The sequence below is a fragment of the Colius striatus genome, chromosome 17 (genome assembly GCF_028858725.1).
Source record: "Colius striatus isolate bColStr4 chromosome 17, bColStr4.1.hap1, whole genome shotgun sequence".
Classification (NCBI taxonomy): domain Eukaryota; kingdom Metazoa; phylum Chordata; class Aves; order Coliiformes; family Coliidae; genus Colius; species Colius striatus.
In genome coordinates, this window is record NC_084775.1 from 2,515,731 (window position 1) to 2,540,924 (window position 25,194).

At 48.0% G+C, this 25,194-nt stretch overlaps 1 protein-coding gene across 2 annotated transcripts in view; it reads left to right on the forward strand.

Moving 5' to 3' along the window:
• The window catches only part of MORC2 (MORC family CW-type zinc finger 2), a 49,112-nt gene extending 26,059 nt beyond the window's left edge, over positions 1–23,053 (forward strand). For both annotated transcript variants that reach the window (XM_062009658.1, XM_062009659.1), the window contains 17 exons: positions 1,691–1,770; positions 4,421–4,503; positions 5,443–5,528; positions 9,235–9,375; positions 9,902–10,056; positions 10,205–10,333; positions 11,617–11,722; positions 15,018–15,150; positions 15,488–15,562; positions 15,668–16,057; positions 16,931–17,068; positions 17,154–17,208; positions 17,987–18,128; positions 18,846–19,037; positions 19,133–19,226; positions 20,401–20,589; positions 22,138–23,053. In XM_062009658.1, the coding sequence (XP_061865642.1) occupies positions 1,691–1,770; positions 4,421–4,503; positions 5,443–5,528; positions 9,235–9,375; positions 9,902–10,056; positions 10,205–10,333; positions 11,617–11,722; positions 15,018–15,150; positions 15,488–15,562; positions 15,668–16,057; positions 16,931–17,068; positions 17,154–17,208; positions 17,987–18,128; positions 18,846–19,037; positions 19,133–19,226; positions 20,401–20,589; positions 22,138–22,206 (2,257 nt within the window). In that variant the 3' untranslated portion in view covers positions 22,207–23,053. The remainder of the gene's footprint in view (positions 1–1,690; positions 1,771–4,420; positions 4,504–5,442; positions 5,529–9,234; positions 9,376–9,901; positions 10,057–10,204; positions 10,334–11,616; positions 11,723–15,017; positions 15,151–15,487; positions 15,563–15,667; positions 16,058–16,930; positions 17,069–17,153; positions 17,209–17,986; positions 18,129–18,845; positions 19,038–19,132; positions 19,227–20,400; positions 20,590–22,137) is intronic.
• The last annotated feature ends 2,141 nt before the right edge of the window (positions 23,054–25,194 follow it).

A 25,194-nucleotide genomic window follows, 5' to 3' on the forward strand; every position in this document is an offset into this window, starting at 1 on the left:
AAGCTGGGAGAATGTGTTTTTACAATTGGATCTTGCAGACTTCTTGTCTGTCTCACCTATTTCCACGTGTCTTTGCTACGTAGGCTTGTTCCAGACCATTTGAATAGAGGCTTCCCTGACTGTGACCAAAGTCTCTTGGTGTTGGAAAAGAAAATGAAACAGGAGGGCAGGCACAGTGATGTCTCTCAGTGCCTGTCTGGGATGTGCTGCAGTTGCTCACACTGCACACTGTTGCAGAGGAGTGGCTGTCCTGCCTCACCAGCTGGCTGTGTTGAGATAATTCAGCTTCACTTTGCTTATCTTCCTTTTTTTATGTCTTCCTTTTGTCTTTTTGCCTCAGGAAAGTTAGGTGGGATGTAGATGTTGAAAGCAGTCTGGATTTCAGAATGTGTTCTCTTTCCTCAGCTAGCTTTAATCACCCTGAAGTAGATTTGAGGAGATAACACCACCTAAAACCTGACTCTGCATCTCTTGATGTGGTTATTGGGTGATTTCTGGAAGGGTTAGTGCCTGCCTGCTTTCTCCCCAGTGAGGATATCCTTATGAATATCAGCAAATAAGTTTAGGAAGTGCAGAAATGTATTGAAGTGGTGTGAATCTTCTGGATTTGGGAACAAGGGGTTTCTGTTGGCGAGACTTCAGTTGGTCAGTTGGTTTCTGACAATCAGTATCAACATCCATGGATGCTCACCCTCAGAAACATACCCACATGAGACTTTTCATCCATGCAGGGTGACTTCTCATGGATCCTGATAGATGATCTGCCATTTGGGGAATCTTGTCTCTCATTGGAATCTAAATGTGGTTCTTCCTGTGTTCATGAGCTGATGGGTCAAGCCTTAGTGTTTCCACCTCTCTGTAAAAGCAGCATTTCTAGTGACTTTTGCTGGGGCTAAATGCTGGAGTGGTTTCTTTTTCCTTAAGCAAGTTGTTTTGGATTGAATTTTTCTCTCAGTACCTCCCAAAACATTTGTCTTTTATTGATTTGAGTTCCTGCAGACTCTGATCACCCTTCTTGGTGTCATCTCTTCCCCAATTATGTGTCTCTGCATAGAGGTAACACATGCTCACAAACTTCTGCTTCTTATGTACACCTGCCTCTCTCACTCTGCAATAGTCACTCAGATTGTGATCTGTATTTGATATGTTGGAATCTAGGGAATGGGAAATAAGCCACTGCAACTCAGGCACAGTTTGCAAGGTTGTGAGTCAGATATGTGGTGTACAGAAATTTCCTGAAACTTCAGAGCTGAAACTTGAAGTTCCATTCAGAGATTTGCTCTGCCACTTAGAGACTTTGAGCTAGCCCTTTGTGGAGATGGGCACTATCAGACTGCACCTGTGGACAGTTCTTTGTAGGAGAAAGGATTGTAATGGAAGGTTTTTGAGAAGCTTTCCATATGTATGCACTTCTCCTTTCTGCTTCTGAAGAAGTTACTCCTCTAATCCTTGGGGTTTCCTCCAGGAATATGGATGTGTGTCACCTCCACCAGCTACTGTCAGTTGCAGCTACTGACTTAAAAATTTTTTGCCTAAGTGCACCTACAAATGCCCAGCTCCTGATACAGACACCTATTCTCTATTGAGAAGAGTAGAGTAGCATGTGGAGGCTTTATTTTCTCACACAGTAATGTATCTTGGTTTGACCTTACTACTGAGTTTGCTGATGAATAAGTTTTGATCATCACAGGATGTACAAATACACTTCAAACCGCTTCAAGACCCGTGCAGAGCAAGAGGTGAAGAAAGCAGAGCACATGGCGAGGATAGGTGAGTCTTTGGGGTGTGCATGCATCCTCATTTTGCTGTGACAAAGAAAAGGACTGAAGGAGGCTGACTTGCTGGATATGACCCAAAGTTGTTTGCTTCCCTGATTATTACGGGTGCTCGGGAAATTAGTTCTTCCAGCAACTACAGATGACTTAGTTTGATGCAATGGAAGGAATAGAAATTGTCCTGAGACCACTTGTGCAGAATAACCCTTGGAGTCATAGCTCCACATCACAGCTTGGAGCCTGCCTGTGTGCTGTCTGAAGCCTGGCTAAGCTGCCACCTGTCACTCTCCACTTCTGCTCCCATGTTTTGCATATCATGAGCTTTTGGTCTGTTATCCTGCTCCTTCCCTATTGAGGCAGTTGTTTAAAAAGTAGGTTTTTGTTCTGTCACAATGTAAAGTGATTGGTCTGGGTGTACAAAAGGGTCCTGCTTTGTTTGTTTGCTGTTTTTTTGCCCTTCAAGACATACTTTTTGTCCATCTAGTCTTCCTTTTCTACTAATTCCTGCAGTCCTCAGGAGAAACCTCATTTGACATTATTGGATATTCATCACATAGCAGTTACATAAGCAGATAAATGTAGTATATAACTTCATTACATTTTCACATATTGAAATACAAAGTGGTCTCCCTAACTCTGGTTGGGAATTGCCACAGTAAAGGAGGAAACCTGGAAGCTGTAAAACACACTGATCTGTGTCTTCTGGTAGGTTTCAGAAGTCAGCTTCATAAGTCAATCAGAGGCAGGTGTCCTCTCTTCTTGTGTAGGAGCTGCTGTAGACACGTGTGTGCGGGTCAGATGTGAACACGATGGTGCCATGTTCAGCTTATGCATATTTATTAAGGGCAATTTTGACCCTGCCCAAAGCAAAGCAGCAAGATGGAGTTGTATAAATGGCTTAAGAGCTTAAACAGCAGCAGTCCTGGTGCCACCCCCTGAGCAGCACCGCTCCTCACTTCTCTGGGACATCGAGCTGCTCACTGCAGCTCTTTGAGTGCAACCAGCCAGCCAATTCCTCAACTACTGAGTGTTCCATCCATCACATCCACGTATCTCCTATTTAGAGACAAGGATGTTGTGCTGGACAGTGTGAGTGCATTGCACAAGCCCAGGTAGATGACATCAATTGCTCTTCCCTTATCCACCAGTGCTGTAACCTTGTTGTAGAAATCCCCCAGATTTGTCAGGCAGGATTTGCCCTTGGTGAAGCTATGTTGGCAGTCACCCATCAGCTCCTTATTTCCAGGAGAGTCTGCTCCATGATGTGACCGGGCACAGATGTGAGACTGACTGACCTGTACTTCCCTGGGTCTTCTTCAAAATGTGGGTTATATTTCCCCTTTTCCAGTCAGCGAGGGAACTTCACCAGACTGCCATAACTTCTCAGATATGACAGGTAGTGGCCCAAATCATGACTCAAATTGTGTCTGTGCCTGTCAGCACATGCCACTCTTAAGCTCTGCTGTATAATTTCTTCTAGTTGTCTTTCACTTCAAGATTTCTGTTCATGCCTTGTTTATACCAGTCCATTTCTGTTAGAAATCTCTACAGTTCATGAAGGCTGTGGTGTCACTGCATCCTCTTTCAGAAATGTCTATGCTCAGAAGCGAGCACAAGGAGCACTGTGGCAGTGGCTGTGCTGCTCCCCTGCAGTACATGTGCTCGAGTCAGGTGCTTGCAGGTGGCAGCTGCAGCTCCAACTTTCCCTTCCCAAAGAAGGCATTGCTTATCAGTCCATGTTTACCTGTGTGGACCTCATAGCCTGTGGGATACAAAGGAAGGTTACTCACTACTTCTTGTACAGCTGTGAGCAGAACAGGCTTCTGATCTGAAAGGGAACGCGAGAGCGTTGTAGTCAATGTGCTTTTGGATGGAGAGCATGCAGATGCAAGGTTCATGTTGCTGATTTACCAAGAACCTTGTGTCTCAATTTTAGGAAGGGGTCTCCTGGCTGAGAATGAGATTTATTGACTGTATCTTTAACAATCTGAAGGTGATGGGTTCCTGTTGCCAGGCAGTCTTGTTGGTAGTCTGGGAGAGAGGTGAATAAGGGCAGTTTCTTTTTAAGTGGTGAACTTTGTGCATGGGAAGATGGTGTAGTGGTGAGTTTTCAGAACACTGTGTCCTGTTTTGTATGTAGCATGGATTTGTCTTTCTCTGGGCAAAATTTAGCAACTGTCAAAAGATAAAAGCATCTCTGAGAGTAGTCCTTTCCCTTCATCTCTGTAAAAGTGCCTCTTTGTAACTCTTTTTCAATCCTGAACTCAGCCTTTGCTTTATGAGAGAGACCTTCACTGCCTTCATGCCTTGGGCAGAGGAGGCAAGACCACTTGCATCCTCACACTTTCCAGTTCCTTGCTGACTTCCTCATGGCCCCTTCCTTTAAACATGCTTTTCCAGAGTTTAGCCCTGTTATTGTGCTGGTGTCGACTGTGACCTCTCAGCAAGTTTAAGACAGCATGTCAGTAGTGCCTTCTCATATGTCAGCTTTTATTTTGTACCTTTCTGTGTTACCTTTGTACCCTGGTACATGTCAGTCCAGCAAAGGCTCTCTGGAAATGAATCTCCTCAGATGAATGCCTGTATGAATGATAATGCTGCCTGTACTGAACAGTTGACATCATCCTTTTCCCTGTGTGTTTCAGCGGAGGAGAAGGCTCGTGAGGCAGAGAGTAAAGCCCGAGCCCTTGAGCTGCGCCTCGGAGGGGATCTCACACGGGAGTCCAGGGTGAGCCTCTGCTTTGGCAGCAGCTCATGTTTTAGGCACCGAGGGATGGTTCAGAGTGCTGGCTGTGGAGCAATGCTGGTGGTCAGCACAGTCGAAGCACTCAGTTAAGCAGGTGATGACTTTAGTTGGGGGTGAGTTGCCAGCAGTGTTCAGGCAGCTCTTTGGTCTCATCACCACTGGATGTGCTTCATCTACGTGTGGTTTCTTGCCCAAATGGGAAGCATGCTGATGTTCCCTTGCCCACAAGCTCCAGTGTATCCAGAGTGCAAAGGCAACCCTCAGCCCCCAGGCACGTTGTCTGATGTCAGCCTCTGCAGAAGAGGCCAGGGGACTGTGAGGTATTTGAACAGAAGTACAGTTGGGTACTTTTCATCCATTCCCTGCCTATGCAGCTGGCTCTGAAGCATTTGGGCAGGGGCTTTTGTAGAGGAGCTGTTTGCTTCTTCCCAGCAGGGCTGTGGCTCTCAATGGGGGCAAAGCTGAGACCCAGCCCTGTGCTGGGTGGAAGGAAGGCTTGTGGGGATTCCAGACGGGTCAGCAAGTATGACATGAGCTTAAAATCACTGTACTTCCTATTGGTATCTCACTGAAACACCAGGATCCAAGTATACTGGCTGTTTTCCCATGCCTCTGGTACCCACTGAGGACTGGAGAAAGGCCGATGTCACTCCAGTCTGCAAAATGGGCAAGAAGGAGCCCATTTTGGTTACCTTAGAGATTTTCTTGCAAGCATCTGTGTAGCTGCTTAAACAGCCCATCAGCAAGTGCTGCCCTAAATGCAAAGTGTGCTGGTTGTTCCCCTCCAGCATTTGTGGATTCTTTATACTTCAAACATTTCTCAGATCTTCTGGAAGGGGGGTGGGGGGTGGGAAATCCTGGCAGTGAGTTAATTTCATTCCTTCCAGAGCAGCTGTTTTACTGGGTGATGCCTGTTTGCAGGTCATGCTGCGTCAAGTCCAGAACGCAGCGATAACCATGCGCTGGGAGGCTGATGTCAAGAAAAGGATCAAGGATGCAAAGCAGCGGTGAGTGCAAGGTGCTGCAAAGCTATGCTTTTCCCAGGCTGTTCACTTCATGTGCTCACATGTCTCTTCTATTTTGCTTGTGTTAGTGAAAGGGGAGTTAAGCTCAAAGCTTAAGTATCTGTGGGCATCCTATGCACCTTGGCCATGAAACCAAGATTGATTTGGCTCTTCTGGTTGCCTCTGCTCTTCCCTTCTCTCTTGCTAAAAGATATCTTTGGATTTGGCTTGTTTCCTATAGATGTTTACCTGGTTTTCATGTGAGCTTTTTACATTTATCTGTTTTCATCTGCAGGTGAGATTTAGGGAGGCAAACAATTGTTAGCAAGTGACAATGAAATGGCTTTCAGAGTTGTAGAGGTGTTTGCTAAGAATTTGCCAAGTTCTGCAAGAGTCAGTGCTGTGAAATCCCAAGACATTGTTCTAACTTAGCTCTGGTTGCAGTTAACTTTGTTATTGATGTATTCACAGGGGGATTTCACTCTTGGTGTACAGTTCTTTTGCAAATTTGCCATAGGCATTTCCCAAATTAAGTCATAACCAGAAACAAATGCCCTTAAAACAAGTTCTGAGTCTGAGAAAGTCGGGGATTTGTATATACCAAGTCTTTGTTCCCACCTAGTTTTGCATGCTAGTTTACATGTCTGCTTAGGTCAGAACTATCCCAAGCTTGTTGCCAGAGATAGATTTAATGTGTCTGAAGATGCAATAAATAAATAAATATACAAATGGTGCTTTAATTTAAAAGCACTAGAGCTGTGACCTGAAGAATGCTGAGGCTCTTGGGAGAAGCTGTTTTCTTCAGCTTCCATGTACTTTTCCATGTACAGCTTCTCTTCTAGTCCTTGGTTGTGATGACATTAATGCACAAAGTAAAACTGTGAATGATCTTCTGACTTTCCTGACAATGGGCAAATTACTTTTTCCTTTTACAAAGCTGAACAAGAAACAAAGAACTTGGATAGTGCAAGTTTATTTGAAAGTAGCTTCTCAGTGCTCTTTACTGACTAGTTGAAAAGTGAGAGATTTTCTGCTGCAGTTTGCTTCAGCAGTTCTTTCTGTTTGACTATAGGAAAGTTTGTAGGCCACAAAATGTAAACCAGCTGCTTTGGAAGAATCCTGCAATTGTGGATAGCTCCAAAGTTTGTCTCTGTCAGGCCTCAATGATGTGATGATGAGGAAGATAGATGACAGGTAGCCAACAGGAGGGGAAAAGGCCTTTTGTCTGGATCTCTGTGCAGCCTCAGGCCCAGGTGATTGCTGCCAGCTCTGGGCAGGCCTGTGATTTTCCTGGTGTCCCTGCATTTGTCACCACTGATGAGGCACAGTTCAGAGGGTCAGGCTGTTTGTGATAATCTTGTACTTCTTCCAGAAAATAGAAGAAATTCCTGAAAATTGTGTAGAAACCTTCTGTGCAAAGCAATTTCTGTAGCCTTTCAGAGAACTCCCGAGTTACACAGAATGCCCTAGGACAGTTTGCTGCTGTTTCTCTGGTACTGGATGCTTCAAAGAAAAAAATGCTTTCTGGTTTCCAAAGCCTGTGTAAGGTCAGGTTATAAATCCAGTGGGTAGGACAGGTACAAAAGTCCTGGCAATAAAATCCCAGGCTTGTGGCCTACCACTGAATTCCATGGTTTGGATGATAATTTGACTTCTGTCCTCTCTGATAAAAAGGAGGAGATGCCCTTCCTGTTTTGTAGGTAACCACACGTTGTTACTTGAAATTTAAAGCTCTATATCCTTTTCCAGAAGTTAGAGATAGAAAAAGGATCCCTGAGATGGGTGTTTGCCACACTTACTCAGGCTCTCAAATCAGTTGCCCATCTGAGACCAAGAAGGTAACATTCTAGCACAGCTTCTGTGAAGGCAGGGTTCCAGACACCTCTTGGCAAAGGTTTAGGTTTGAAATGACTGAAAGCTGCTCTTCCAGGTATTTTCCTGGTGATGTATTTGAGAGTCCTGTGTTTTAAAGGAAAGTGTGTTCCAGGGTACCTGTACATCTGTGTGGGCTTTAAACAGAACACAAGCATGAAGTGAATCTATGTCAGGGATTAATTTTGAGATGTTTGGCCATTCAGACAGACATCTTACATCTGCAGGCTGTCACTGGTCAGGCTCATGCATGCACAGCTCACGTTCTTTGAATATCTGATACCAATAGACCGTCAACAGATGGTTGTCAAGAATGCCACTATATTCAGTTAATCACTTAAGAAGTCAAATTCCTGATAGGGATAAAGCATAGAACTGCTAAGAATTTGATGGGAGGTGTAAAACAAGGGAGGTCAGAAGTTCTAGGAATGGGTATGTCTTGCAGTAGTTACAAGTTTGGACCTCACGTTTGATGATCCCTTCTGCTTGAAACTGAGGATCCTCATCATGAAAGATCCTCAGCATGGATTTCAGATGTGGGACCTGCTTAATGTAGTCTGTTAAAGAGCAATAGTTTGTGTCACAGAGGGATTTGGTTGGATTTATGATGCAGACAGATCTGGAGGCTTTTTGCATTGCAGGAGGTAAAATTCCTGGTAATCAGAGATTTAGGTTCAGAAATCTGTGTGCTCACAAAGATACTTAAGTCCAACTTTTGTTGAAGTCATATACTGCATAGATTATAAAGTAGAAAACAAGTAAAAAAGTCAAGGTATCTTGTCATTTCCAGAAAAAGCCCTCTGCTTGGGCTGTGTTTGGTATCTTCCAGCTTTCAAACTGTCAGTAATAGCATTGGAAACCTGGTTTTAGGAGAACTTTCCCAACATAGAATCATAGAATGGTAGGGTTGGAAGGGACCTTTAGAGATCATCCAGTCCAACCCCTTCTGTACATCAACATTGTAGTTTTGTATAAAAATCTGAATTTCCATGTTTGTCTAGCACAGAGATCTACATCTGGGAAATACAAACCCAAATAGCATTGAAGAGCACCAGTCTGTACCTAGCAATACTTTCATAAAGTAGTTAACTGTTTAACATTTTTGAACAAGCAGATCTGAAATAAGAACCAGAATCCATTCCTGGAGGAGAAAACACATCCAAGTGAATAATTCAATTATCTGAACAGATACTGCCCAGCCTAAATTGATGTCTTGTATTGCAAAGCTTTTGTATTTTGTTGATGTTTGGTTGTAATGCACATGCAACAAATGATTCGTGTTTCCTAGAGATAGCAGACCACAGCACAGGTGTTAGGAAACCCAGAATCACGGAATCTCAAAGGCTGGAAGGGACCTCCAAAGCTCATCCAGTGCAACCCCCCTGCCAGAGCACCACCACCTAGAGCAGGGCACACAGGAACTGTCCAGCTGGGGTTGGAATGTCTCCAGAGAAGGAGCCTCCACAGCCCATCTGGGCAGCCCCTGCCAGGGCTCCCTCACCTCAACAGGGAAGAAGTTTTCCCTTGTGTTGCTTTGGAACCTCTTCTGTTCCAGCTTGTACCTGTTGCCCCTTGTCCTATCATTGGCCATCACTGAGCACAGCCTGGCTCCAGCCTCCTCACACCCACCCTTGATGGATTTGTAACATGAATGAGGTCACCCCTCAGGCTCTTCTTCGCCAAGCTGCAGAGCCCCAGCTCGCTCAGCCTTTCAGCACAAGGCAGATGCTCCACCCCGTAATGCTTAAAGGTTTTGGATTTCCATACCCTTTGTCTGATGACAGCAAATAATTGATTTTGTTTTCAACATCTCTGAAGCTGTTTCATTCTCTCACAGGGCACTGAAAGAACCCAAAGAGCTGAACTTTATCTTTGGTGTGAATATTGAGCATCGTAACTTGGATGGCATGTTCATTTATAACTGCAGCCGACTGATAAAGATGTATGAGAAAGTGGGCCCACAGCTGGAGGGTGGCATGTGAGTTCCTGGAGATTTTTCAGCAGTCTTTTTTGTTTAAGCCTGCCACATTCCCTGCATATAACTTAGACTGTGCAATACCCTTGTTCTACATTACCCGTTCTTCTTCACCTTCGTTTTGTCAACCTTTGGTTTGGATTCTGAGAAATAAACTCTATAGAATATTGCCCACTATTTCCCAGGCTCCTGGATAAGAGAGTTCTCTACACAGATTTTAGTCATGCCTGCAGCAGCATGATGCTTTGTGCTCAGTGATGGTATTGGAGGCTGATGGATGCTGGTGGCAATGGTGCCTCGTCCTAGGGACAGGGAGGACAGATCTGAAAAACAAATACAAATAGTTGAGCCCACCTTGCTCCGCCTGCTGCCTCGGCTCTGCCTTGGAAAGCTGATAAACTCAAACCCCTGCTGCTGCAGGAATGGGTGGGTGGCTGAGTATGTGTGTAACCTGCTGTTTTCAGTATTGTTTCTCTGAACAACAACCTGATCATTCACTGCTGTTTGTGACTGGATGTCCTTCTTCCAGGGCATGTGGTGGAGTGGTAGGAGTGGTGGATGTGCCCTATTTGGTTTTGGAGCCAACCCATAATAAACAAGACTTTGCTGATGCCAAGGAGTATCGGCACTTGCTGAAGGCCATGGGAGACCACTTGGAACAGTATTGGAAGGATGTTGCTATAGGTAAAGAAGCTCCACGGTTAGCAGGGGCTGGAAGGGGAAACTTGGCGGGGCTGAAAGCTGACAGCTAAGGGGGAAGGCAGCCGAGAGTGTGTGTGGCGATCTTGGTTCTGCTGACTCTATACTGAGCAGGGGCTTGTTTGTTTTCCAGCCCAAAGAGGTATCATCAAGTTCTGGGATGAATTTGGTTATTTGTCAGCAAAGTGGAACCAGCCCCCATCTAGTGAGCTGCGCTACAGACGCCGGAGAGCCATGGAGATCCCCACCACCATCCAGTGCGGTGCGTCCAACGCTGGGAGGCCTGGAGAAGGGAGGGACAGCTGGGGAGCAGCTAAAGGAGTAGGAGATTTGAGATGAACTTTGCTGTAGTTATCCCCTTCTAGGATAGAAGGATGTCTCCTTCTGTGAGTTGCCTCTGTCTGCACTGGATAATACACTTAGACATCTTGGCATGAGGTTCCTTTCCAGCACAGTATAGTAACTGTGATGTCCTTCAGGAGCCATTACAGAACAGGACTGATGTGGCCACAGCAGTGTTGAGAATGGACTTGGAAGTGTCATATGAACTGGAACTGGCCAAAGCCACACATCCCAACACTAGAATAGATCTGCAACTTCTCTGTAGGCAATGGAAAGTGGCCAAGTAATTGTATCATGATGCAGCATCCTGCTGTCATCACTAGATGTGAGCACTGACTGTTTGCAGTCAGCTTTCAGATTTAATGCAAGTTCTTTTCTGTGCAGCTCTACACAGCTCTGGCTAAGCCTTTACTGGAGTGTGGTTGATCTCAACACAACCACTTGTGTCTCGTAAAGAAACATCAAACTCCCTCAAACTCATTTTCTCCACAGGACTTGGGGATGAGGATGTAGCAAGGAAGGTGAGGCCAGAACTGTGGAATTTTTGGTTAGACTCTCCTGCTATGAGAGTTTACTCAGTCCTTTCCAAGTTCCTCCCATTGAAGAGAGAAATTTCTCTCATTCTTGTTTTCTACTGTTGATATCCTTCCAGAGCCTGGTTTGAGGATGTTTGCATATCCTTGGCAAAACTTGGTGTTTTTTAAGCTGCTGGTTTCCTGGAAGGCCAGCAATGCTAAGGAAGCCAAAGCTCTCTTCCTGCTTCAGATTATTTAGATTATTATAAATTATTTCTTTTGTGGATAAATCTCTGACTTGCTTTGTGTTGTAAGAGACAGCCTGAGATGAGCAGTGATTTCAGCACTGGCTATTCAGTTTGGTTTATATGTGCTGGTTGCAGCAGTGAGTGTGAGATCTGTAAGTATAGTTGATGCCAGGCTTCATCATATTCTTGTTAGGGATGCTGTGTATAAAATTTGAGATCTCCTTCCAAGCATTTTGTGAGCATAAAGCAGGAATTGACTCAGAATACCCTGTTGCTGTCTCACTTTAAGGTTTTTTTGATTATAGGGCTTTTGTCATTGGATATACTTTGGAAATTGGTGTGGTCCTTGGGTGTTAAGTGGGCTTGAGAAGCAGTATGGAAATAAATGATTTTGTGGCTCAGGCTGGATATTTCTGACTTGCAAAGTGTTTGTTTAACAGATTTATGTCTGAAGTGGAGGACTCTCCCATTCCAGATGAGTTCAGTGGAAAAGAATTACCCTGATAGCTGGGTATGCTCTATGAACCCTGATACTGAACAAGACAGGTAAGAAACAGTTAATATTAAGACTTATCTGCAGTGTGACTTATCTGCATGGTGGGGTTCTTTTTCTGGTCACCTATTCTCTGAGAACAATTAAAGGCATAGGCAGTTAATTCTATACCTTTAAGCTGTTCTCACAGTCTGTGAAACAGTAGTGGTGGTGTATGTCATAGAATCAGAGAATAGTAGGAGTTGGAAGGGACCTTTAGAGCTCATCCAGTCCAACCCCCTGCAGAAGCAAGTTCCACCTAGATCAGGTCACACAGGAACGTGTCCAGGTGAGTTTGAAAGACCTCCCGAGAAGGAGCCTCCACGCCCTCCCTGGGCAGCCTGGGCCAGGGCTCCCTCACCTCAGCACCAAACAAGTTTTTCCTTATGTTTCAGTGGAACTTTTTGTGTTCCAGCTTCATCCCATCACCCCTTGTTCTGTCACTGGATACCAGAAAAAAAGTGCTGCCCCAGCCTCCTGACACCCACCAGTGAGGTATTTGTTGAAGTCAATGAGAAGATGCTCCAGTCCCCTGGTCATCTTGGTGTCCCTGCACTGGCCTCTCTCCAGCAGTTCCTTGTCCCTCTGGAGCTGGGGAGCCCAGAACTGGACACAGGACTCCAGATGAGGCCTCAGCAGAGAGTGGGAGCAGAACTTCCCTTGACCTGCTGCCCACACTCTTCTTGATGCCCCCAGGCTGCCATTGGCTTCTTGGCCACGAGGGCACTGCTGGCTCATGGTCAGTTTATTGTCAGCCAGGACTCTCAGGTCCCTCTCCTGGAACTGCTCTCCAACAGGACACACCCAGCCTGTCCTGGTGCATGGGGTTGTTCCTTCCCAGACTCTGCACTTGTCCTTGTTGAACCTCATCAGGTTCCTCTCTGCCCAACTCTGCAGCTGGTCGAGATCCTGCTGAATGGCAGCACAGCCTCTGGGGAATCAGCCAGTGCTCCCAGTTTGGTGCCAGCAGGGAACTTGCTGAGGGTCCCCCTGTCCTCTCATCCAGGTGGTTGATGAAGATGTTGAACAAGACTGGCCCCAGAACCCATCCCTGTGGAACTCCACTGGCCACAGGCCTCCAACTCAACTCTCTGCCATTGATCACCACCCTCTGGGCTCTGTCATTCAGCCAGCTCTCCATCCACTTCACTGTCCACTCATCCAAGCCACACTGCCTGAGCTTCCTGATGAGAATATTGTGGGAGACAGCATCCAAAGCCTTGCTGAAGTCAAGGCAGATGACATCTGCTGCTCTCCCCTCATCCAGCCAGCCGGTTCTGCACTCATAGAAGGCATCAGGTTGGTCAAACAGGATTTCTCCTTAGTGAATCCATGTTGACTCCCCTGATAACCACCTTTTCCTTCATATGTTCGGTGACAACATTCAGGATGAGTTGTTCCATCACCTTTCCAGGGATGGAGGTGAGGCTGACCGGCCTGTAGGTTCCTGGGCCGTCCTTCCTGCCCTTGTTGCAGCCTGCAGTGACATTGGCCTTTCTCCAGCCCTCAGACACCTCACCTGTCCTCCATGAGTGTTCAAAAATGATGGAGAGAGGCTTAGCAATCACATCAGCAGCTCCCTCAGCACTCCAGGATGCATCCCATCAAGTTCCATTGACTTAAGAGCCTTAAGCTTGGCCAACAAGTCTTCCCCTTCCACCCAGGGCAAGTCCTCTGCTGTCCAGGCCATCCTCCTGCCCTTGCTGGACTCGGCTTCCCGAGGGCCGGCCTTGGCCATAAAGACTGAAGCAAAGAAGGCATCCAGCAGTCCAGCCTCTCTGCCTCCTCAGACACCAGGGCACCCTCTGTATTCAGCAGCAGACTCACATTGCCCCTCAGCTTCCTTTTGCTGCACCTGCAAAAGCTCTTCTTTTCCTTTATTTTCCTGTCCAGGTTTAATTCTAGAAGGGCTCTGGCCCTCCTGGTTGCACCTCTGCATGCTCTGGAAATGCTCCTATAGTCTTCCCAAGAAACCAGACCCTGTTTCCACCTCTCATAGATGGCTGCCTTCTCCCTGAGTTGTCCCAGCAGATCTTTGTATGTACTTGGAGCTGACATGTTGATGAGCATTTGTGCAGTATACAAATTGCAGAGTGCACCCTCAGCAAGTTTGTAGATGACACCAAACTGGGAGGAGAGGCTGACAGGCCATGCATGTATCCAGCAGGACCAGGACAATCTGAAGAAATGAGTTAACCTCATGAGGTTCAACAAGGAGAAGTGCAAAATCCTGCTCCTGGGGAGGAACAAGCCCAGGCACCAGTATATTCTGTCCTGCTTAGATCAGAGAATGTTCAGGAGGAATCTCATCAACATATGTCAAATACCTGAAGGCAGGCTGCAAAGAGGATGGAGCCCAGCCCAGTGCCAGGACCAGCAGTCATGGGCACAAACTGGGATACAGGAGGTTCCTTCTGAACATCAGGAAACCCTTTTTCCCTGTGAGGATGATGAAGCCCTTGCACAAGTTGTCCAGCTTGGCTCCAAGACAGTGTAGGAGTCAGCTGGATCTCTTGCATTATCTTGGCCTTGCTGCTTTCTCTGTCTTGCATCATTCCTACATGACTTTGCCTTGAAGGGGTTGGTCCTGGTGGGCCTGTCCATGGCTCAGTTCTGTGACAGGACACAAGCTTGGGAACTCCTCACTTCCCTCTGGCAATGCTCCTGATGTCCACTTACTCAGCCAGAAGTTTGAAGATGATGCCAGTCCACCTTCATGTCTTCCTGCCTGTGTTTTCCTCCCCTCTTAAGGACTCTTCCAGGATTCTGCATCCAAAAAGACCTCAGGGAGTAGGATACTCACCACTGTTTTGTGGGCCACAAGCTGAACAGGATGGGTAAAGCAAATAGTGAAGGAGTATTGCAAAGGGAAACTTTGTGGCCTTAGGCTGCAAGGCAAAGTGCATCTTCTGTGGGAAGGCTCCTTTAAATACTGCCTTAATCCTGGGCTCCTGGTGACAAACTTTCCTTTCTAAGTGGGAAGGAACTCTTTAAAAAGAAGAATAGATATGAAGACATAAGTTAATAGGAAGGAAAATGGTTGTAAAACTCCAGAGTACACAAACAGTATTTAAAAGCAGTCATAGCTATTCCTGGGCTCTGGCTGTCATTTCCAGCATTATTGGGTTGTTTTTTAACATTTAAGAACCAAAAGCATAGTTGAGTTCTGTGATTCCCAAGGAGAAAAGCAGAGGTGTTGAGATTGTGGCTACTGTAAAATGGGCTAGGGTCTGATGAGAACAGCATTGTGTGTGTGAGTGCAGGTTCTGCTGTTGTTGCTGAGGTTGTCTTGTATTCCCTTCGTGCTAGATGTGAAGCTGCAGAGCTGAAGCAGAAGGTGCCACTGGGAACTCTGAAGAAAGACTTGAAAACACAGGAGCAAAAGCAGAAACAACTGACAGAGAAAATCCGCCAGCAGCGGGAAAAGCTGGAAGCTCTGCAGGTGAATCTGGAGGCCTCCAGCTAAGCACAGCAGGGTTGAGGGACTCCTAGTGCAAATGGCAGAGGCTACGAGTCATGTCTGTCTCAGCCTCTAATGCCACCTGTGCTCCTTCATGGGCTGAGGGGTTGTTTTAATAACAGAAGACAAGCATCTCAGCTTGCAGTTCATTCTCTGATAGGAACATGGGAATGACTGCTGAAGGGGTGTCTCTTGAAGGACATACAACATACCTTCTTATAGCTATTGATTTTAAACTGGAAGAGTGTTTGCTGGGCTAGGTTCAGGCAGGCCCTGGCAGCTTTTAAGGATGACCTTTCTGATTTTTGACTTTTAACAGAAAACCACTCCAATTCGATCTCCAACTGACTTAAAGAAACTGCCTCTGGAAGTGACCATGCGGCCTGCAGGGGAGGTAAATGGGAAACCCCTGTAGGTTGGTGCTCTGCTGTGCTGAGCTGCTCGGAAAAGCAGTGCCTGACTCTTCTGTCCTTTCTCTCTGCACCCTCATCTGTTTCAGAGCACTCAGTCACAGACACGACCTCAGCGCCCACGGTCTCCTCCTTTACCTGATGTAATCAAAAATGCTCCCAGCAGACCACCAGCACCCACACCTCTTCCCAAGTCCATCAGTCAGCTGAAAAAGAGCCGTTCAGCTTGTTCGAATGCCAGCACTCCCAGACTGGCAAGCATGCTCTCTAAGGAGGAGGCCAGCACTTCCAGGACACACCAGCACACTGTGACAGCTGGGAAGTCTAACAGCACTTTAAAAACTCTTGCCAAACCAGGTACAACAGCAAAGCCACACTCTGCTGCCCTGCAGAACTCCAAAAGCTCACGTGAGACACTCAGTTCAAAAGCTGCCAAGGTACCAGCACTAAAGAAAACTGCCACAGTTAAATGCCCACAGGTGAGACTCAATGGGATGAAAACTGTCAGCTCCTTACCCAGCGTCCTTCATAGCCTGGCTTGCTCTGTCACTCAGGATTTGCATTGTAAACCCTGTGCAGGGCAAGATAACTTTTACTGTACTCTTGGGTTAGGGTGTCATTCTACACCCCTCCTGAAGACTTGTTTCATGTCTTTCCTGTTAGGCAAGATTGTTTCCTTAAAAACAAAAGAGACTGTGGAGTGGTGTGGTGTGGGTGGGCAGGAGTGTTGGTGTGGGGTGGGCAGGAGTGGTGGGGTGGGCAGGAGTGGTGGGATGGGATGGGCAGGAGTGGTGGGGTGGGATGGGGTGAGCAGGAGTGGTGGGGTGGGATGGGGTGAGCAGGAGTGGTGGGGTGAGCAGGAGTGGTGGGGTGAGCAGGAGTGGTGGGGTGGGATGTGGTGGGCAGGAGTCGTGGGATGGGCAGGAGTGGTGGGGTGGGATGTGGTGGGCAGGAGTCGTGGGATGGGCAGGAGTGGTGGGGTGGGATGTGGTGGGCAGGAGTGGTGGGGTGGGCAGGAGTGGTGGGGTGGGATGTGGTGGGCAGTAGTGGTGGGGTGGGGTGGACAGGAGTGGTGGGGTGAGCAGGAGTGGTGGGGTGGGATGGGCAGGAGTGGTGGGGTGGGATGTGGTGGGCAGGAGTGGTGGGGTGGACAGGAGTGGTGGGGTGAGCAGGAGTGGTGTGGCAGATGTGATCAGGTAGCAGCTGATAAAATCTTGTGGAAAAAGCTAATGAATTATCAAATGAAATAGAGGATGCTGAGTGGTTTTGGATTTGTTGTGTTTTTTGGCTGAAAGAAGGTTTTGGTTGGTAACATGCTGAAATTAGAGCTAGAGCTTGTTCTCTTCCTACAGGCCTCCACCACTCGGAAGAGGAGCTTGAACAGCACTGAGTATGGGTCTGAGGAGGAGGGGGAGCACAAGCAAGAGAAGACAAAGCGAGGCAAATTTGTGGCAGTGAAAGAAGAGGATTCCAGTGAGGTGGTGGTAGAGGTGAGTGCACTGGTTTCACCAGAAGAAAGTCAAGTGTTTGTAATCTTGGTGGGAAGTAGCTGATCTGAGCTCTTTCTGCTCACAGCTCACAGACAGTGCTGGGGAAGAAGAGCTGGCAGAACTGAAGAAAGCTCAGAAAGGTAAGAACTGAACCCTTGAACTGCTTCCAGTGTCTAACACAATGTTAAAGAACTGTTGCAGAACTGGACTGACTGGTTAAACTTGTGATTTCATTAATGGGAATTAGTGTAGATTTGGGTCCCAAACCTTGAGATGACTTTTAACTTGCATGAAACATTTCAGCCAGGAACCCTTGGTTATACCAGAGGCCATCATGGCACAGCAAAGTCTGTAATCTGAGGAGTGCATGATGTTAATGGGTATGATGCTTGGCTGCCTGCTGTAGACTGATGTCTTGCTCACCCTTCCTAACGGAATGGATTGTGGAGCTACTTCAGCTGGTAAATACTGAGATCTATATCTGGACCTGCTGTGTTGCTGTGAGAGAAGGGGCCAAGAGATCCCCAGGAAAGATGATGGCCAGGATGGTGTTGTGCTTTCTGCCACAGCAGGGAATTTCTTCAGCTTGTTCCCAAGGAGCTTTCTGGAAAGTGACCCACTAGGAACACGTGGCAAATTGTCCCAGTGACCAGGCTGGGGCTGGGAAGTCTGTGTCAGACAGCCCAGAATAAGAGAGAAATGTCAGAAAATGCCATGTAGTTCTCTTGCATCTGAATGTTTCTGAGTAGTAGGTGAGCTGTGTGACAGCCACGTGTTCACGGTGTATGTACCATACGAAGGAATTGTCACAGGAGTAGATTTGCTTCCTGCTGAGGGTGGCTGTCTGGAGCTCCTGCAAAATGTTCCCTCCAGCGTCTGCACCTTTGCAAACACCTTCACTTGTTGTCCTCCTTGCAGATAAAGGGCTGCACGTGGAAGTGCGTGTGAACAAGGAGTGGTTCACGGGCCGTGTCACAGCGGTGGAAATGGGCAAGCACACAGTCCGCTGGAAGGTGAAGTTCGATTATGTCCCTACAGACACCACACCGAGGGATCGCTGGTAACTGTCTCTAGCTACTACATTTTGGAGGCTTTTGGGTTTGGGAGGAAGAGCTCCTTTTCCTTCCATAGATGTGGAAGACATTAAATGTGCTGCTGTCACGTCAGGGAGCGTGTGTGTGCTCAGCACTGCCCAGCTGCTTTGTAAGCAATGGGCGTGCAGACTGCACAGCCTGCCCATTGCTGGGGTGTGACCACAGAATCCTGTGCTGCGGGCTGGAAGGGCCCTGCAGAGCTGCTCCAGCCCAACTCCCTGCTAAAGCAGGTTGCCCTGGCTCAGGGGGCACAGGAACATCCAAGTGGGTTTCGAAACCTCCCAAGAAGGAGCCTCCACACCCTCCCTGGGCAGCCTGGGCCAGGGCTCCCTCACCCTTACAGTAAACAAGTTTTTCCTTATGTTTAAGTGGAACTTTCTGTGTTCCAGTTTTTGTCCATTACCCCTCATCCTGTCACTTGAGACAACAAATGCTGCCCCATATTCTTGACAAACACCTTTTAAATACTTGTGTCAATAGGGTTCCCCCTCAGTCTCCTCCAGGTCCCACAGCCTTTCCTCATAAGAGAGATGCTTCAGTCCCCTGATGTGGTGTTGCTGTATCAATCTAGAAGTGTCAGCTTGACATCTGTGTGAAGGTTCTGAGGAAGCTGTTGACAGTGTTTCAGGTATGGCCAAGGCAGAAAACGTTACCTGACTTTGCCTTCATGATTTCCTTTTTAGGGTAGAGAAGGGCAGTGAGGATGTGAGGTTGATGAAGCCACCCTCTCCCGAGTACCAGGCTCCAAATATGCAGCAGGAAGAGGAGGTTGTTGTGGCAGAACCTTCTATCTCAGACTGTGTCAAAACACAGCCAGACACCACTGGGCCCAGCAGGAGCCAAGAAACGATAGACTTGCTAGTCCAGATCCTTCGGTGGGTTCCCTGCAGTTGATGTGAGCTGCTGCAGCCTGGTTGCTTTAGTCTTTTCAACTCCCCGTTCTGACTTTGTGTTTCTCTTTCCCGTGTAGCAATTGTTTGCGGTACTTCTTGCCTCCGAATTTCTTCATCTCCAAGAAGGACCTGAGTTCCATGAGCTCTGAAGGGTTGTTGGCATTTCCCTTGGTGAGTTCAGTATTTCTTGAATAGTAAGTTTGGGGCTTTTCCCCACACACATTCCATCCTTGGCACGTGTGCATCCTGTGAATGAGATTGCACTCTTCAAAAGGTTGGTTGGCTCCTTAGCAGGGTAACGCAGCTGGGAAGAGGGAGAAGAGCCTCTGAAACTTGCCTGAGGTCTTCTGACAGTTGTTGTCTGGGGATCTTTTTAAATTACCATACATTTGTGTGGGAAAGCTGATGGCTGCTACTATCCTCACTTCTTGTCCTTTGCTGCGAAGCTGTTCAAAAAGGGAGGCCAGGATAGAAACAGGATGTAGGTTTCTCTGTTCTGCCCCCAGCCTTAGCTGTGGGACCTGCAGTGTTAAAAATGGCAGAGGACATGGAAGCCAACCCCCCTCACACCTCTCCAGGGGAGCAGGCTGACCACCTTTGAGTTAGCTCTATGTCTTTAGGCTTTTTTTGGTGTGGCCTCTGTTCATTTGAGTGAGGAACAGATGGGGCTGGGCCTACAGCAGCGTGTGTGTGCTGGTATCAGAAGCTCCAGTGCAGGCTGAACTGTGGAGAAATGGTCCTGGCTTCTCTGACTTCTCTGACATACCACAGAGAGACGTTTTCAGGAGGCACCTGTGACTGCCAAAGCCACCTTACAGGTGACCAAATGACTACTTCTTTGGTAGTCTCTAAAGTGCTCTGCTCCCTCACTTGCAATGTAGACATTGTCTCTCGTCTCATCCTCTTTCTTTCTGTTAATTCAGGCATCTACATGAACGACTGGTCCTGCTGCTTCCACAAGGCACATTAGTCTTGTCTGAGTTTTCTGCAAGTGTAGATGTTGGTACCCTGCAGGAACTGGCTGTCTCTGGGTGCTCTGGACTAAGGAAACTCGCTACCTGCAGAGGCTGACACATATTTCAATAGCATCGCTGTAGTTTGAGGCTTTTAAAACATGCTGCACCCTTAATCTGAATTCAGGCAGCTTTTGTTGCAGTTCTGGTCTTTGAGGGATGTGCTGCCTGCAGGAGGCAAATCAGCAATGTCAATGTGAGCGTGGGGAGAGCCAGGGGCAGGGCTGCGGCGTGAGGCTGCTGCTGTGGGCTCTTCCCAAGCTGCTGGGCTTTACTTGACAGTCACTGACTCTGCTGCTTAACTGTCATCTGTTGGCTTTTGTCTGCTACAGAAGGACTATTTCAGACAGTATGAGGTGGGGCTGCAGAACCTGTGCAATTCATATCAGACACGTGCGGATGCCCGGGCCAAAGCCTGTGAGGAAAACCTGCGCAGCGCTGAGAGGAAGCTGAAGGAAACGGAGGAGAAGCTGCAGAGGCTGAGGACTAACATCGTGGCCCTTCTGCAGAAAGTACAGGAGGTGGGTGAGGGAGGGCTGTGGGCCCAGGCTGCTTCAGGCACTTGAGGTGTTTTAGTGCAGCATTTACCTGGGCTTCAGCTCACTCTTCAGCGCAGTTTGGGCTTGACCATCAGAACAGTGAGTGCACAGCTGCTCTCGCTGCCCACGGTTTTGGGTCCAGGCCTTGGGGGTCCTGCTGGGGGCTGATTTTCACAGGTGGAGTTTTTTGTGCCATGTACATAGTGCCCAGCTGATTTGCTGCTGCTTTCTGCTATGAAAAGTAGAAACTACCTGAAAGGAAGCTGCAGCGAGGTGGGGGTCGGTCTGTTCTGCTCAGTGACAGGCAACAGAAGCAGAGGAAATGGCCTCAAGTGTCACCAGGGGAGGTTCAGGCTGGATGTGAGGAGGAATTTCTTTGCTGCCAGGGCTGTCAGGCATTGGAAGGGGCTGCCCAGGGAGCTGCTGGAGTCACCGTCCCTGGAGGGGTCTCAGAGCCCGGTGGGTGATGCACTGAGGGCAATGGGCTGCTGGGTGATGGGGCTGGGACAGAGGCTTAAAGGGCTCCATGGGCTTAAAGGGCTCTTCCAGCTGAAACCATTCTGTGATTCTATGAAACATGGAACTGCAGGAGAATTTCCCTGGGCATAGGCAGTGTTCTGCAGGGAATTTCAACCCCATTTTGAGGCAGAAAGGTGGTGCTAGATTCTGAACCCCATCTGTAGAAGTGCAAACCTTAAGATAAAACACATTTAATAGAAACAACTTGATGTGGTGAAATCTAATGATTAATTCTACAGGTAAATATTAAATTAGAAAATCTGTATTTAAATAAAATCTTTAACTAAATAAACTCTCAATAACTTTCAAAAAAGCCTACTTGAAATGAGGAGCACCTAGTGGAAAAGCTACTGGAAGCAGATGGAAGTGGTTGCTCCCTATTAAGACAATGTATGTGTTAAAGCTAAAAACACCTAACCAAAACCCAACTGGATCCAGATCATGACACTGAATCCATTGCTTGAGTGCATCGACTGAGTATCAAGTGCTGACTGGTTTCCAGGCATTGTCCATTAAGCTCTGACAAGGAAAACTGGGGAAGCTTTCACAGCAGCCCTCAGCAACTGGAGAGTGCTGGAAGTTGTGGTGTAAAGGCCAAGTGAGGCAGATATTGGGAGAATGCCCTGCTGCTCTGCTCAATCTTGTCTGTTCTTGCACTGCTCCTCAAGATTCCATTGGCATAGAACCACAGAGTCACAGCATGGTGGGGGCTGGAAGGGACCTTTAGAGATCATCCAGTCCAACCCCCCTGCCAAAGCAGCTCCCACCTAGATCAGGTCACAGAGGAACGTGTCCAGGTGGGTTTGGAAACCTCCAGAGCAGGAGCCTGCACACCCTCCCTGGGCAGCCTGGGCCAGGGCTCCCTCCCATCTCAGTGAGCTTTCAATGGAACTTTTTGTGTTGCAGTTTCATCCCATCACCCTTTGTCCTGTCACTGGATACAACAGAACAAAGTGCTGCCCCAGCTGGGATATTGGTTGTCACTGGTGTGTTTTGTGCCTTTGGTTTCAGGACATTGATATTAATACAGATGATGAACTGGATGCATACATCGAGGACTTGATCACAAAAGGAGACTGAGCAGCCCCAGTCCCAGGGAAGTCCAGAGGAGCTGGTTGCTGCAGTGGGAAATGCAGATTCCTGCAGTGGAGGACTATGGAACCCACCAAGGAGAGAGGGTCTCTGGGCAATGGCTGTGTTGGTGTACAGCTTCCTGTGACTTTCCATGCAAAAGACCTTTGTGCTGGTGGCAGGGAGATGTTTGACATTGTAGTTCTCAGAATCTCTTCCTTCTTTATAAATATTTATTTTTAAAAGCAATAGGAACTGTGCCTGTTCTGATGGGAGAGTTACTGTGTGGTTTTAGTAAGGTAAAAGTGTGAGCACCCTTCTTGCATCTGGAGTATATTCATGTACCAAACCTGTACGACCAGAACATCCTGCCTGGCAGGTCACCTCAAGTAAGGAGCTGGCAGCAACTTAATAGTAAGCCTTGAGTTATGGAAGAGGATGTCAGGACTTAGACTTAGAAAACACTGGCTGTGGGCTACAGAAAGCCAAGGCAGGAGTTTGAGCTACATGCAGGAGATCAAAACATAGTCCCTGTGTGAGTGTAAGTGGGGGGATGAGATCTTGGTGATGCTGAGGGGGCTGAGGACAGGGGATTAGCACTTGCCAGGGCAGCAAGGGTCCTGAAGATGAGGTCACCATGAGCAGGTGGAGGTGTCACCATGCTAACAGAGGCTAAGAATCTTTTTAGAAGATCCTAGGCCACTTGCAGTGGGTTGTGAGGGAGAAAGATGGAGATCAGATCCTTCTCTAGCAGTCACTTTGCACACTTTTGGTGCCATTTGTTTGAGACATAATTGCAACAGCAGCAGAACTCCTCAACCGGCTGGAAATAAAGTGACCCTCTGTTCTCTTGTCACTCCCTCAGATTTCCTTTGCCTTGATCAACTTGCTCTTCCAGGTAGTTGTATTAGAGTGCTGGAACTGGAGCCTTTGGAGCCCTGCATTGCTAGTCCTGTGTCAGCAGCAAGGTCAATGCCTGTCCCTAGTCCTCCCAGCTGGAGGCTGCACTGCAGCTCCTGGCACACCACTTGTGGCCAAGGTGATTTGAGTTCACTGGTTAGCCAGCTCCTCAGGTCTGCTAGGACAAGGTGTCCATGGTGCTCAGAAGACTGGAATCCAGGTCCTTTTAACAGCACAGACGAGACTGGCTGCTTTCATTCAGGATCTGGGCCCAGCCATCCTAGTGGAAATGAAGGAGCATCCCCCTGCCCCCAACACAGCTGGGCAGAGGGGCTGCAGCGTTCTCTAGGTGCAAGAGCACACTCCACTGGGCTTGATTTCCTGGCATGTACTGAAGGGTTTGTTACCTGGGCTGGCACACTGGTGCTTTGGGTGAAAACTCACGTTGTGGAGAAGCTGCTGTGGTGGTTCAGCCCTGGCTGGGTGCCAGGTGCCCACCAAGTCGTTCTGTCACTCCCCCTCCTAAAACAGGCAGGGGAGGGAGAAATATAAGGAGACGTTTGTGGGCAGGAGATGGCTCAGCAATGAGTGTCACAGGCAAAGCAGACCCAGCCTGGGGAGAAATGGGGTCATTTATTAATAAACTACCAGAGCAGGGAGATGAGATGTAAAACTCAAAACACCTCCCCTCTGCCCAGGACTCTCCTTTCTCCCCCCAGCAGCACAGAGGATGGGGGTTGTGGTCAGTTCATCACAGATGGACTCTGCTGCTGCTGCTGCTCAGGGAGAGGCCTCCTCACACTTCCCACTGCTGCACTGTGGGGTCCCTCCCACGGGAGACAGTCCCTCCCCAACTGCTCCAGCGTGGCTCCTTCCCACGGGCTGCAGCTCCTCACCGACTGCTCCAGCCTGGGGCCTGCCATGGGGCAGCTCCTCACACCCTGCCCCAGCGGGGGTCACCCACAGGACAACAGTCCTTCAGGGACAGGCTGCTGCAGCCTGGGGCCCTCACAGGGTCACAAGTCCTGACAGCAAACCTGCTCTGGCCTGGGCTCCTCTCTCCCCACAGGCTCCCAGGCCCTGCCAGGAGCACAGCTGCCTCACCATGGGCTGCACCACAGGGCACAGGGGACTCTCTTCCAGGGCCTGAGCACCCTCCTGCCCTCCTTCTGCACCGACCTGGGTGTCTGTGGAGATGTTTCCACATTCTCACTCTCTGTTCCTGCTGCAGTTTATCAACTGCTCAGCAACTTCTTCCCCTTCTCCAATACATAATCACAGAGGTGTTGCCTCAGTCACTAATTGGCCAGGCCTGGGTCAGCTGTGGGTCCATCTCAGAATTGACTGGCATGAGTCCTGCCAGCTACAGGGGAAGCTTCTGGCAGCTCTTTGTTTAAAGAAGCCACCCTTGTAGCCCCCCTGCTACCAAAAACCTGGCCCAGGCAAAACCACAACAGCTGCACTTTGTATTGAGGTGAGAGAAGGAGTCTTTGTGCTTTCCAGGTATCCAGAAGAAATTCTAAAGAACCAGATTTCATTAAAATACAGTTCAGAGATGCTGCTGCTTGCAAGCTTTAATCTGTGACACCCAAAGTGTGGGGAGATGGGGGACAAAAAGCTGTCACACATTTCTTGAGCTTGCTGACACAGTTTGATCCCCTGCTCCTGCTCTTCTGTAGGAAGGTGTCTCTTCTCTTCTGGGGACACTTCTCATTTCCAGGCATTTCATTTTGTTTATCTCATATCAGGTATTTTTGTTTGAGTTCCATTTCTTCCCTGCAGTTACATTCATCAGGACAAATGATGTGTCACCTCCAAACTCCCATCTTGTAGGAAAAGCAAGCCAAGAAATGTTTGAAGTGCCAATAAACCAAGCTCTTCCTTCTCAAAACCTTGCTGGTACTCCTCTGCAGCTGCTTCAGTTTCCTTTCTGTTTGTAAGCCTGTGAAGTAGACCTATGTGGAACATGAGGTTTTAATAATGCCCTTAAAAAACATAGGAAGGAGCTGACCTCTGGAGGTCATGGAAATCACCTGCTCCCAGCAAGGTGCAGTCCAAAACCATCCCATTGTTCAGGGCGTTTTCCAGTTGAGCTCT